This window comes from Rhinolophus hipposideros, assembly GCF_964194185.1.
Source record: "Rhinolophus hipposideros genome assembly, chromosome: 1".
In the NCBI taxonomy this organism is placed as follows: domain Eukaryota; kingdom Metazoa; phylum Chordata; class Mammalia; order Chiroptera; family Rhinolophidae; genus Rhinolophus; species Rhinolophus hipposideros.
The window spans coordinates 93,000,759-93,013,921 of NC_138047.1; the positions used below are offsets into that span (position 1 = coordinate 93,000,759).

The window sequence follows — 13,163 nt, forward strand, 5'->3', positions numbered from 1 at the left end:
GGCAGCCGGTTGGCCCAGATGGTTAGAGCGCGAACTCTCAACAACGAGGTTACCGGTTCAATTCCCTCAGGGGTTGGTGGGCTGGACTCTACAACTAAATTGAAAATGGTGACTGGACTTGATTCAATCTCCACAACTAGACTGAAGGACAACGACGGAGCTGATGGGCCCTGGAGAAACACACTGCTCCCTAATATTCCCCGATAAAATTTATTTACAAAATAAAAATAATTTTTTAAAGTCCATTAAAATTTCTGTATCTCCTCAGCTAAGATCTCAAAGAAATTTTAGGTACTTACGGGATACAAAAAAATTTTTAAAGGTCAGTTGGCAAGGATGAGCAATGAAAACAAAAAGGCTCTAAATATCTTTTATAATTATTTTAAACATTTTCAGGATCAAGGTAAAAATACTCTTTCAGATTTATAAAAGTGCTCTTTAGCAGTTGAGTGTAGTAGGCCTATAGTTTCAGCCCTCCAGACCTAATACCACTGTAAAAAGGCCAGGGGGTTAGTAAAGAGCAAGTCATCAACACTTGGTTGCGCCAGGACTGGGTCATAAGCGGCATCAAGTCAGGCCAGCCCCAGAAGGCCAGGAGTGAAAGCCTAAATAAGGTGAGACAAGGTGGATTCTCCATCCAAGCTTAAGATAACACTCAAGACATAAGTCAGTATGATTCAAGCCAAATAAAGAGAACACGCAGGTAGAAGGTCTTAGTGAAAGAGCTGCATCAATATCTAAAGGTTTCCAACTAAAACCGAGGTCACTAATAGAAACACAGTTCAAGAATGAGTACAGGGAGGTTCTTTCAGTGTTCTGGACTCAAAACTGATTACGAGTTCATAACACCTTGGAACTGTGTCTAAACCTTTTCTGGAGAGTACACGGAAGTTGGGATAGCTGACCTCCAGTCTAGTTCTCATCACACACACTATGGGTCCTAACATCTCCAACCTTCTGTTTCCTCATCTGTAAAACAGGGATGCCACCTGTCCTGTCCTACCTATCTCAAAACAACATCGCTGAAGAGAAATGTGAGACAGCATAAATGCTTTATAAAACACTTTGTTGTAATGGATGCACGCTGAGGTTACCTAAGGCTAGAAACAATTACCTTACATCCATCTCGGATACAGAACACCTTACCTTAAGACCACGCACACAGCTTTCTCAAGCAAAATGGTCTTCTGATGACCATGTGGTGAGTAACTGCAGCCCTAAGTCATGGGAGGAATTCTGGCAGGCCGAACACTAGATAGGCCCACAGGAAAATTCTGACTATTACATAAGTCTTCAGATATGAAAATCTGGGAAAGCCAGGAAGCTTACTACTCAAAAGAAAAAAATTCTTTAAAATAAAAAATCAAAGAAAGGATCAATGAGCATTATTTTAAGTTAATACAGAAAATGTTATTAAGCGCTGCTATTTATAGAGACTAAAGACAAAGAAAAGCACTTAACTCTAAGAAAAAAGAATGAAAAAAAGATACCTGAGTCTCTATCACATTACTACCAAGTTGTACCATGTAAAAAGACTATTCGATATCATGTATGTGATAAACTAATAAATCCAAGCTTTCCTTATAGCACAAACTGTGGCACAACACTTAGATCAATTTCATAACAACTAGTGAAGGAGCAAGATCCAGATAAAGGCAAGTATAACACAATGAAAAGCTGACTGTGATAACACATAGAGCGAACTAATTATAAGGCCCCATTTGCCTGACACAGTGCTCATTTACACTGTTGCCCTGGTGTAATTATTAATAGCACTCTCGCTTATTCTCCCAAGTATTCCAGTTTGGATGATGAATTCTAGAGTCACCCCATCTAGAATGACAACAATATATGACATAGAGTTCATGTTACAGTAAAGGTACAATTTTACTTTATTCATTTGTGAAACGGGACTCAATAGCATCTGTACCCACCCGAATTCAGAGATCTTTTAGAAGAGGAGACAATATGGGAAATGTGCTGAATCTGAAAAAAATAGATTACATAAAGGCAGTGCCATGCTGTGCTCCTGCACAGGCCCAGGAAAGGAGGGGGAGGAGAGGAGGACTGGCAGTACCGCAGGCGAGAAGGGAAGGAGCACAGATGCGGGTCCTGGTTCACACGCCTACTCCTCTGCCCCCTTCCCGTCTGCAACAGCATTTACTACGAAGAAACGCTTGCTGAGGTAAATTCAAAATTAATGGAACAGGAATGTGAAACAATTGCTTTAATATAAAACAGCATGTAGTTTTTACATTTTTTTATTTTTTAATTAGATTTGACACTCAATATTATATTACTTTCAGGTGTATAGCATCGTGGTCAGATATTTGTATCTTACGAAGTGATCCCCCTGACTAGTCTAGTACCCACCTGTCACCATACACAGTTACTGCAATGTTATTGTGTTCCCTATGCTGCACTTTACATCTCTGACTATTTTGTAACTGCATATTTGTTTTTCTTAATACTTTCTCCTTGTTCACCCAGCCCCCCAACCCCTCTCTCATCGGGCAACCATCACTTTGTTCTCTGTATCTGAGTTTGTTTCTGTTCTCTTTGTTCATTTATTTTGTTTTTCAGAATCCTTATGTAAGTAAAATCATATGGTATTTGTCTTTCTCTGTCTGACTTACTCCACTCAGCACAATACCCTCTAGGTCCATCCATGTTGTCACAAATGGTAAAATTTCATTCTTTTTGTGGCTGAGTAATACTACATTGTATATATGTACCACATCTCCTTTATCTAATTGTCTATCAATAGACACTTAGCTTGCTTCCACCTTAGCCATTGCAAATAATGCTGCAATGAACATAGGGATGCATGTATCTTTTTGAATTAGTGTTTTGGCTTTCTTCAGATAAAAAACCCAGAAGTGGGTCTGCTGGGTCATATGGTAGTTCTGTTTTTTAATTTTTTGAGGAACTTCCATACTGTTTTCCATAGTGACTGCACTACCAACTGACATCTTAACTGCAGGCCTGTGAGAGACCCAGAGACAGAAGACCCAGCTAAGCTGCACCTAGATTTCTGACCACAGAAACCATGAGACAATAAATGCATACTGTTGTAAGCCATGACTGTTTCGGGTAAATTTGTTACACAGCAATAGATAACTAACACATAAGTTAAATTTTTAACTTAGAAAATTTAAATAAAGAACACATCCATTTATTCTTTTAGAAACACTACTTCACATAATTCAAAACTCACTGATCCTATTTTTAAAAGTATTTTCTACTAGTTTTTTCCAACCCTACTTTCGCTTCTTTTCATAAATGACTCTCCTTGTTTCAGATACAGATACATCTGTGTTGTTAACGAAGTTTTCTGAGGTTAACAGACAACTGATGACAAAAGTGTTTTTCAGGCAGAACAGCTAATGTAAGAAAAATTGAAATACAAGGTACAATCGGATTTTTCATGTAAGTTGGTCTTAAAGCTAACTACATGAAACCAACTGATAAGAAGTTGGTTTCTAAAACTATTCTGGATGCCATCAAAGAAAGAGGAAAATGGATACAAAGGAAGAAAAATTAGAAAAATGGAAGTTTCTTTTTCCAATTTTATTTAAAAGGAAAAAGTAAAAACAAAACAAAGTTCATACACACTAGAAACTGTAATCAATTTTTCAGTCACCGAGAAGGCAACAACAATGTGAATTCTTACTCATTCCTACTGTTGTGCTCAGGGCAACAAAACCATTCATTTCTCTTACATTATTTGTTGATCAAGTACTACACTTTCAAAAACATCTTCAATATTGAACATTCAAATGTGACTGTAATCAACAGCTCAATCTAAACAGGTCAAAGACTCAGCATGTATTGACATCTTTTTGATCGTGGGGCAAAAGACAATGACCTAGAGAACAAAAACTTTCCATCCTGTTCCTAATCTGAAACACCCCTAAATCCTCCAATCCCCGTTTTCGAATAGCTCTGGAAAAATGCCAGACATGTATTCTCTTATTTGTACAAGTACTGCATACAGCACACTTTAACTGTTACCTTCTCATGAAGCCTACCATGTCCACCCTATTTAAAATTACAACCACCCATCATCTATCTGTCCTAATCCCCCTTTCCTGGCTTATTTAATTTTTTGTTTAGTTTGTCGTCCGACAAGCCCAAATAGGATGTTAGCTTGAGGGCTTAAAGATTGATGTGAAATATCGTCTATTTGTTCCTGACATATTCCAAGACCTAGAGTATCGGGCATATAATAGACCTTCAAATATTAACTCCATATAAAATGAATTAGAAAAGTAAATGCTTTCTCATATGAGAAAAAAAACAGAGGGCACAAAAGAGAAAAAAATTAAGTTTCGAACTAGCTTTTTGAAATGCTAAATATTTTTCTAAATTTAAAAAAAGCAACGTTTCAAACCAAAAATTACAATAAAGTATTTTTAAATGTTTTACTAAGGTTTCCTATTAAAATTGTGATTTCCTAATAATGGCTGCTAGAGGCCCACAATAGTATTACTACTTACTTCTTTAAAAAAGAGACACTTTAACAATAAATACAAATCAAAATATAGCTATACTGAATTGAAGATACCAAACTACTACAAGAATTGCAGAATTAAAAGGTCATTCCTTTAAACCTACATAGCACACCACAGTTTCTAAATCAGTGCTGCCCAACAGACAGAAACTATGATCTATGTGATTTTAAGTTTTCTAGAAGTCATCTTAAAAAGTAAAACGAAACAAGTAAAATTAATTTTATATATTTCATGTAACCCAATATGTCCATAATAAAATCATTTCCTTCATGCAATCAGTATTTTAACATTTACCGTATTTTGCCATATATAATGAGCACTTTTTTGTCCAAATTTGTGAGGGAAAAATATGGATGCACATTACACATGAGTAGTACTGATTCCAGAACTATATAAATGTTTTTAATTCTTTTATTTATGCTCATGAATGAGATAAAAGTGTAACTCTAGAAATTAATAACAATGTCCGTATGCAAAATATCCTGGAATATGATCATCGGTGTTGTTGAACTTACGACGAACTTGCAATAGCGAAGAGTTCTTGGTCTTCTATGTGTAAATATCATAAATTTGTTACCGGTACACAAATTTCTTGTACCTTGTATCTGTTCTTGTGTTTTACAATTATTTTTTACATAAAATTTATTGTATCATAATGTTAAAAAATAAATGCTAAAATTCCTTTAGAATACAAAAATCAAGTATCTAAATATCAACAAATAAAAATTTGAATTAAAAAATTAAAATGAATGATTTTTTTTCCCCTGAAAATTTGGGCCAAAAATGTGGGTGTGCATTAAACACGGGAGCACATTATACACAGCAAAATACGGTAGATATTTTACATTATTTTTCTCATATAAATCTTCAAAATTTGAAGTACACTTTATACTCGTAATACACCTCAGTTTTAAGTGCTTAACAGAAAATGGAACAGTGGATTTCTAGATTCTTTTGGGTACCAAAAAAATACAAAGATTTACTGTATTTGCTTTTAAATATTAATATTAAATACAGAGAAAAAGATATCATTTGTTTTTAAACAAAGTTCACCTATCAGACTGATAGAATTCTAAGCTCTTTTCATATACTTTTTAACATAAAGTTTTTAGTCCTAAGTTTTATTACAAATGTTTAGAATTCCACTGAAATTTAAAAGACTCAATAAGAATTCCATTGAAGTATAAATTATATAGCCATGCATGCCTACTGTGTTTGGCATAGTGATGATGATAGCACTTCACATATTTGAGCATTTAGTATCTGATGGTGAGGTAAAAATTAAAATAATTTGTAATTCTAGGAACTCGTATATAATCAAATACGTTAAATAGGCTGTCAAACATCTGCATAAGCTTCCTATTATCTCTCTATATATTACGTACAATTTTAACAGATATTTCCTTTGAAGATATTTTTAATGATTAAGAAAATGTGAATTTTTTTTTTCAGATTTAAACGTTTTTGTAATGGTGATATAATAATGTATTTGATCTTTGTCCCTGGTCCCCAGCACAGAACCCTTAAGACTCCTGACATTTCCTGAGTGACAGGAGTGTCTTTTGCCCCTTTGACCACACCTGAGTTCATGCTGATGAGATGACTCAGGCTTGGTCTCCCAGGTCCTCAGGATGAGACTGGTCACCACAAAGACTGAGTGATTAGAGGTTGGACCATTCAGTCCCACCCACATGACCTCTGGGGAAACTGAGCTCTATAAAAAAGGGAAAAAACAAAAAAACAAAACCTCTTGAACTTTGAGATTCAGAGCACTTCCAGTGGCGAACACTCTGAGGTGGTGGGAGACGCTGGGAGCGAGGGAACCCTGAGGGCATAGAAGCTCCACACCCACCTCCTTCCATACCTTGTCCTATTCTTCGCTCCCATTTGGCTGTTATCCTTCATAAGAAACCAGTAAACGCAAGTAAAGGGTTTTACTGAGTTTTGTGAGCCATTCCAGGAAATTATCAAACCTGAAAAGGGGATTGTGGCAACAGTGGTTGAGGGCCGGTCAGTCAGAGGCATGGCCTGAGATTTGCGACTGGCATGTGAAGCGGGGAGCAATCTTGTGGGACGGAGCCCTTTAACCTGCGGGATGTGACAAGACTCCAGGTAGACACTGTCAGAAGTGAATTGAGTTATTGGACACCCAGTTGATGTTGGAGAAATGAAGAACTGACTGGTATCAGAAAACACCCCAGATTAGTAATATTTGTAACATCGTACATCAACGACAAAAGTAGTTTTTATTATGAAGATTTTTAAAATAAAGAATCTAGCCTTATTCTAGGCACAAAATTAACCGATCTCAGTAAGTTTGTTTTTAACTTCTGAAATGTGGCTATCTAAAACGATTCCAGCTTTAAAAGTGAAACTGTACACCAATCTTTTCAAACATTTTATAATACTAAGACTCTTAAAATTAACCATATATGCTTTCCCAATACCAACTCTCCCTCTCCACAAAATTATCACTCAGCATTAGTAGGTTTCTTAACCTAAAACAATGCTAAGCAATGATTAGGTCCACAAGTAATACCAAAATCAAAGGAAAAGGGGGCACTATCTGTGTAATAACTTAAAATCATGTCCTTTCCACACAGTACCACACAGTTTAATGTTAAAAGTTAACTCCAATTTAATTGCTAAACAATTATAAAACTGCACAGGCCATTCATACACTAAACACTATACACTTCAAAGCTGGTGTGGAATTTGATAAAACTAATACATTATACTATAAATGACTAAGAAAAAGGACAACAATAATTTTAGGAAGGCTATTTAGCCTAGAAAATAATTTCTTCTATAAAAAGTATCAAATATGCCAACATAAATTCTATTTATTCCATAATTTATATGGACAGCAATAATTTATGGAGTAAACAGAATTTACGTTATAATAGTATATTTTACATTCAAATTCTTAATAATAGTATATTTTACATTCAAATTCTTAAGCAATTATATTGGCAATATAATAATAAAACACTTAGACAATCTTGGGAAGATTAGAAAGAACAATTCATTGCTAATAATCCCAAGTATTATTACTAAAAGTAATCTTATAGTTTCATTGTGTGTGTGTCTGTGTGTGTGTGTATTGTGTGTGTAAAGAGACAGAATGGTGATGATGTTGAATGAATTACTCAGTATAAGAAAATGACTCACGATAAATGACTACCTAATGATTTCCGGTAAGCAAAACTCAATAATCCATCAATTTCATTTCACTCATTCTACCTATGACAAACAATATATTTACATACTTCAAATCCTTTCTTAAATTGGAGACACAGTATAAGATAGGGTTATCCTGTCATCTGTGGTTCCACAGATGTATGAAATAAATTGAACTATTTAGAACTAGAAACCAAAATTTTGAAATTAATGGCACTGCACTCTAACTAAAAAATGATTTAACCACAATGAGAAGAGTTTACCTCAGTAAGCAGAAGTCAGTTAATGCAGAGACATTAAATATAAGACTGATCTAATAAGCAATAAAAAAATCACTGTTATGTTTCTTCACTAGAGAAAAACACTCTCAAAGTGATGATATTCGTGATGCATTAGAGAAGAAAAACTTAGAGGCGATCATCTAGGCACAAGATACCTACATGAAAATGGAGCAAGCAAATAACTAGAATAGATAAATGAGAAAGGAAGAAAAAGAGATGAATTTTAAGAACATGAGATTTTATTTATAGCCGGTGCTGGCAAACTAAAGCTACTGCTTTTTTTGCAAGTCGAGTTTTACTGGAACACAGCCCTGCCCATTAGTTCATGTGCCTACTGTCACGGCTGCTTGTCACTACAGTGGGGGAGCTGAGCAGTTACAACATGAGGCCCACAAAATCTAAAATCTTTAGTAGCTGGCCTGTACTAGTTTCCTAGAGCTGCTGCAACAAAGTGCCACAAACTAAACGGCTGAAAACAACAATTTATTTTCTCCCAGTTCTAGAGGCTATTAGTCTGAACTCAAGATGTCAGCAAGGCCACGTACTCCCCAAAGCCCCAAAGAAGACTCTGTCCCATGCCTTTCTTTCAGCCTCTGGTGTTACCAGCGATCCTTATCATTCCTGGACTTGGATCTGCGTAACTCCAATCTCCGCCTCCACTGCCAAAGTCATCGAGTCACCTTCTCCCTGTGTGTCTCCACGTGACGTTCTCCTCTCTCATCAGGACACCAAGCACATCGGAGTAAGGGCCCATGCTCCTCACGTATACCCTCATTTTAACTAATCACATCTGAAGCGACCCTGTTTCCAAGCAAGGTCACATTCTGGGATAACGGGTTACGCCTTCAAAACACGTTTTTTGGATGGGACACACTTCAAGCTGCAGCTTGGTCCTTTACAGAAAAAGCCTGCCGATTCCTGATTTGGAAGAAAAAGAATTGAGAAGTAGGTCCATTCAACAGAGAAGGATTTCAACGAGAAAAACTGAGATTTTGTTTTAGAGAAACTCTAAGTCAAAAGCAAAAGAGCCCTCAAAAGATGTCAGGCAGAAAACAGTATAAGTAAATCAGGAATCTGGACAGGCTTAGAGATGGAGGAATCAGCAGTATCCCAAAAATGAATGAGCATTCTCACGGTAAATGCTTCATACAGCAGGACCAGGCCTGATCCTTAGAGAACGTTACTGCTAGATTGAATAACAATATGATTAGAGGACATCACTGCTATTCAACATTACATAATAATGTGAAAAGTAACGTAACTTAGTATCATATAAACTAAAAGAGAAGCATCTCAACAGTGACAAGTACAACAAAGAGGTTAGAGGCCTGAGAAATGACAGAATTTGGTTAGAATGAGACTACAGCCAAGTAAAGAAAACAACTTCCACGGATACACGAAGCAAAATACCACATCAGGGAGAAGAGGAGAACGCCTACGAAATGAAGCCTTATTTATTTGTACAGTGACTGCAGTAGATTATCACATAGGTGACCCCCAATAAACAGCATCTCCTGGAATTCATGCTCTTGTATAATCCTCTCCCACATGGACTCCGAGCTTAGCCAAAACTTGCTTTAGCCAATTTGATGTTAATAGGCATTGGCAAGCAGAGGCACGATAAGCACTTTCACACGGGAACTTGTTTTCTGGGAACACTGTCATCTGGAAGCCAGCTGCCATGCTGTAAGGGAGCTTGAGTTAGCTCCCCAATGGTAAGATGCTACATGGAAAGAGACTCAAGGATCAGAGGTCATCTTAGATATTCCAAGTGAATGGAACTGCCACAGTGACCCTGGCCCATACCCAGGGGAACAGAAAAGATGCCCAGCTGAGCCCCATCAACTCAGAGAATTAGAAGAAATAATAAACTATTGTCATTTTAAGCCATTAAATTGTGGTACTTTGTAAGGCAGCAAGAAGTAACTGACAGAGTGAGAATAGCACGTACGTGTGAGAAATCCAAAAACATGAGACCAAGGATTCTTATAAAACTGGGAAGCCTTGGTAATCACATGAAGGAGAAAAAGAAAAAAGAAAAAAAAAAACACATAAATACAAAGGGTAAAATTAAAAAGTAAAGAGAAACACTAAAAATGTTAAAGAAGTTGAGTCATATGAGTAATGAGAAATAATGAGAAAATTTAAGACTAAAACCTCATTGTGTTTTATGAGAATACTAGGGAAAAAGTTTTTCCACCTACTTCATCACTTTCATCCACTTCAATTCCACCATCTTTGTCATCATCCATTTGTTTATGTATTGTTTGAAGAGCTTCCAGACTAAATCTGTCTTCTTCCGTGAAGCATGGTGGACTCAATGACATACATGGATCTGAAAAAGAACAAAGGGCAATTACTAACTCCCCATACCAAAACATAGGCTACAGTTAGAGAATATAATTTTTTAAAAACCCAACGAATTAAATTTCAGACTAAGTCAAACGAAGAGGTTTTTAAAAGTCTAGCAGACGTAGAATATGTGAACACAATCAACTAAAAATAAATAATTCAATTTAATTGATATTAGGCAACTATATCCAGGAGTTACAGCAGTATTAACTTCAGGCTCTCTGCATTCTTCCACATTTTTAATCATTTTCTTCTTATGCAACCCATTATATTTACCAGTTATTTACCCCCTACACACACACACAAACCAAATGAATTCTTCCTTTAAAAAAGAGAAAACAACTAAAAAAATCACAAGGTGCTAGTTTTTGTATAATCCAATTTAATTAAAATGTAAATCCTGGGGAAATATCACAAAGAATACAAGAAAAGGAAATGCAGAGTATTCACAAGATCCTTAAAAACGTTTTTTTCCTTTTTCTATTTAAGAGCATCCAAGAGTCAAGTCAACTCTTGGAATCCAAAAGTCAACAGTATGACTTTCTAAACTACGTAACTTCTTAGATTCAACAAGGAAAAGCCAAAAGAAAAAGAATGACTCAATTTTTTAAAATCTTGTTCATGTTTTCTTTAATATATATTTTTTGGTTAACCTCTTCCTATGGAAAATGTGTGAATCCCCATTCAGGTTGACAGTGAAGAAAGAATGTGAGATTTTTCATGGCTTAAAATCAAATTCATTAAAAATTACCTCCTGTGGACTCAACGAGAGTAAACAGCTTCTATCCCAAAATAGAACAGAGGTGAAGGAATTAAGAAATACAAATTGGTAGTTACAAAAGAATTTCGTGGATATAAAGTACAGCACAGAGAACACAGTCAGTAATATTGCAACAACTAGATATAGTGCCAGGTGGGTAATAGACTGGGGGAAGGTCACTGAAAAAACTATATAAATGTGTAACCATCATGATGATGTACACCTAAAACTAATATAAATAATATTGAATGTCAACTATAATTGAAAAAAATAATTTAAAAAAAGAATACTCAGTAAAACATGTGAAAGTTAGGAAAAGTACTGCCAAAACTTCTCTCACACCCAACCTGGCTGTCTGGTAGACTGACAAATTTCAACAATTTACTTCTACTCTACCAGATTACTAAAATAATATTCTTTTAAACTGTCATCAGAATCATATATATTACTAGAAATAGCACAGTCTTAAATTTTAAAGAAGTTATGAGCATAACAGAGGGGTTAGCCAGCTTGGTTATCTGTTCAATAACAGTCAAAAATCCAGTTTATTGCTTTGGCCCTGTTATGAATTAAGTGTCTGACTAGACAAATCACTCAATCCTGTATTTCAGCTACGTCACTTCTGAAATAAATAGACTAGATGCTTACTAAATAGACCAGACGCTTACTTACTAGGATCTACTTCAGCTATAATAATCTAAAAATATCTAATTCTGTGCTATGGGGGAAAAGAATTGCAAGAAAAGAAACCAGTACTGGAGACCAACTAATAATTTCATTTTCTAAAAAACATTAACTGATACCACCAGTTATAACCCATTTTGGTGATTTAACATTTTTAATAGTTTTAATTCCAAACCTAATTTTAATTTCCTTAGTCTTGAAAGGGAAAGAAACAGAAAAGGAAACTATAAAAATGGAAAAATAAGTTATGTGACATATGCTTATGTATGCATGTAAATATTTAAAACTCTGATTAAGATTTGCTAAAATGTAAGAACTTACAGACAAATGGTCAATTATGATCCTTAATTCACAAAACAACCAGAATCCTGATGTGGTTACGAGTTCAAATTCATTTGCAATTATTTAAATGGATGCAAAGTAAAAGACAAACTCTTAAGTATCATAACAACATATGGTATAAAGATCTGTGTACATCGTGTTATTGCCTCCAGCAGACCTATTTTTACCCATATTTTGCTAACAAACATAAAGTGCAAGTGTACTGCAACAATTATATGATGAATGGGTCACACCACTCACTCTGGTTCAACAGATTTTGAAGTCAACAGTGAGGGTTGTACAAACCTTATAAAATTTTAAGAGAAAATTAGGAGGAACATATGACCTGAAAAAAATTCATATAAAAATAAAATGTGTAATTTTTTACTTAAATAAACTTACTTAATAAACACTTATTAAATAAAACATCTTTCATGGTCTACTTCAGGAAGTAATTTCATGAATTATTTCATAAGTACCATCTCCTAGTGATTACTTCCTTCTCTGTACACCATTCCATCTATTCAATAAATACCTATTGAGCACCTACCATTGGTCAGACACTGGCAATACCACAGTGAACAAAAGAGACAGAAATTCCTCATAAACTTACATTCTAGTGGGACAGATGAGCATTAACAAGATAAACAAATAAAAAGTCTAACGTGCTAGGAGTGGTAAATATTAAGGAGAAAAACAGAGTAAAGAGCAGATATAAAATGACAAGGGATTTGAAATCTTCTATTCTATCTTTATTCTCAAACCATTCTACCTGAGTCCTCATTTAATGTTGTACTTTATGAGTCTCTAATTACTTTATGAATCACTTCGTCCACACAATTAAGCTAATGAACAGGGCGGGGACCATATTCTTCCTTTTCTCATGTTGACACAGTTGGACACATCTGGGCCTCGGATAAATTAACCATCATACATGAACTAAAGTTCTGGGCTTCCCATACTGTGCAAACCAGTGACAAGCATTAGGAACTAAGAGATAATAAGAGTATCCTGTATTCAAAACCAAGCTCGCAGGCTAGTGAGAAAGAAGGCAAGTGGATAATGGACTGG

At 35.4% G+C, this 13,163-nt stretch overlaps 1 protein-coding gene across 2 annotated transcripts in view; it reads right to left on the reverse strand.

Annotated features, from left to right (window-relative positions):
• Positions 1–13,163, reverse strand: part of STIM2 (stromal interaction molecule 2) — a 147,497-nt gene that overhangs the window by 79,598 nt on the left and 54,736 nt on the right. For both annotated transcript variants that reach the window (XM_081052512.1, XM_081052513.1), the window contains exon 2: positions 10,180–10,310. In XM_081052512.1, the coding sequence (XP_080908638.1) occupies positions 10,180–10,310 (131 nt within the window). The remainder of the gene's footprint in view (positions 1–10,179; positions 10,311–13,163) is intronic.